The sequence below is a fragment of the Otolemur garnettii genome, unplaced genomic scaffold, assembly GCF_000181295.1.
Source record: "Otolemur garnettii isolate 467f Iridium unplaced genomic scaffold, OtoGar3 scaffold00219, whole genome shotgun sequence".
In the NCBI taxonomy this organism is placed as follows: Eukaryota; Metazoa; Chordata; class Mammalia; order Primates; family Galagidae; genus Otolemur; species Otolemur garnettii.
This window is the reverse complement of record NW_003852614.1, coordinates 477,343-479,233: the sequence shown is the minus strand read 5'-3', so window position 1 is coordinate 479,233 and position 1,891 is coordinate 477,343. Positions and strand designations below refer to the sequence as shown.

Below are 1,891 nucleotides of genomic sequence, written 5' to 3'. Positions count from 1 at the left end.
GCCTTAGCTGGTTGAGCTATAGGCACTGAGCCTCTTTTTTTTTTTTTTTTAAACAGACAGTCTCCCTTTCATCATCCTTGGTAGAGTGCTGTGGCATCACAGTTCACAGCAACCTCCAACCCCTGGGCTTAGGTAATTCTCTTGCCTCAGCCTCTCAAGTAGCTGGGACTACAGGCAACTGCCACAACACCTGGCTATTTTTTCTTGCAGTTTGGCTGGGGCTGGTTTTGAACCCGCCACCCTTGGTATATGGGGTTGGTACCCTACCCACTGAGCCATAGGCGCCACCTGACAGGGTCTTACTCTTGCTCAGGCTGGTCTCGAACCTGTGAGCTCAGGATAATCCACCTACCTCGGCCTCCCAGAGTGCTAGGATTACAGGCATGAGCCACTTGCACCTGGCCTAATTTTTTTCTTTTTTCAGTTTTGGCTGGGGCTGGACTTGAACCCACCACCCCTGGTATATGGGGCTGGTGCCCTACTCCTTGACCCACAGGCACTGCCCTGCATTTTTTTTTTAGATTGAGTCTCACTCTGCTGCCCCAAGCTAGAGTACTCTGGCATCATAGCTCACAGCAACCACAAAGTCTTGGGCTTGAGCAATCCTCTTGCCTTAGCTTCTCGAATAGCTGGGACTACAGGTGCCTGCCACCATGCCCAGCTAGTTTTTTCTAGTTTTAGTAAAGACTGAGTCTTGATCTTGCTGATATTGAACTCCTGAGCTCAGGCAATCCATCCAACTCTGCCTCCCAGTGTGCTGAGCCTACAGGAGTAAGCCACCACACCCAGCCCAGAGAGAAGTATTTATAAAGCATTGGCTCCCTAAGTTGACCATGTATCTCTGAACCTTCTTTCTTTCTTTTATATAGGACTACAAAGGGAAGAATGCAGACAATTAAATGTGTGGTTGTAGGAGATGGGGCTGTAGGGAAAACCTGCCTCCTCATCAGTTATACAACAAATGCCTTTCCTGAGGAGTATATCCCTACTGTCTTTGACAATTATAGCACCCAGACATCTGTGGATGGCCAAATCGTCAGCCTGAACCTATGGGACACTGCTGGCCAAGAGGAGTATGACCGTCTGCGAACACTCTCCTATCCCCAGACCAATATCTTTGTCATTTGTTTTTCCATTGGCAACCCGTCCTCTTATGCCAATGTGAGGCATAAGTGGTACCCAGAGGTCTCCCATCATTGTCCCAATGTACCTGTTCTGCTGGTAGGTACCAAAAGGGACTTGCGGAGTGACTTTGAGACCGTGAAGAAGCTGAAGGAGCAGAGCCTAGTACCCACAACTCCTCAGCAAGGCACTTCACTTGCTAAACAGGTGGGGGCTGTGAAGTATTTGGAATGTTCAGCCCTGAAGCAGGATGGGGTGCGTGAAGTATTTTCAGAGGCTGTGCGGGCTGTGCTTTACCCTGCCACAAAGAAAAACACCAAGAAGTGCATCCTCTTATAGCTTTTGGGTGCCACGTGGGGACTGCACCTAAGGAGTTTAAGGGAGGGGATTCCTTTGACAGCAATTAAGAATGCCAGCATAAGCCATTTTTCTAGAAACTCTAGACTCCAGGATTTTTGGCTTTTGGAAGAATGAAGACAGACTGGTTTATACATGGCTGCTTTGAAATTTGGTCTATCCTTTTTGTGGAGGAAAGTGTGTGTATGTGTGTTACACACGCATGTGTATCCTCTGTCAAAATGGTTAAGAGGAGACACCACACAGTGTGTTGTTTTCTCTCCTGGCCAGGCCTTGAGTAAGCAAAGCAGTCTTGTATTATTCTTTGTAGGCTTTTGCTTGTTTGCTTTTAAATCTAATTTCAGCTTTCCTTGCTGTATTTAACATTGAGCAAGTGCCTCACAGAAAGACAAAGTTGTTCAGTTTTCATATC

General features: G+C 47.2%; 1 protein-coding gene across 1 annotated transcript in view; it reads left to right on the top strand.

The window, feature by feature from the left end:
• Positions 1-1,891, top strand: part of LOC100947301 (rho-related GTP-binding protein RhoG-like) — a 3,605-nt gene extending 1,714 nt beyond the window's left edge. The window contains exon 2 of the mRNA XM_003801741.2: positions 870-1,891. Coding sequence (XP_003801789.1) covers positions 886-1,461 — 576 coding nt within the window. The 5' untranslated portion in view covers positions 870-885 and the 3' untranslated portion in view covers positions 1,462-1,891. The remainder of the gene's footprint in view (positions 1-869) is intronic.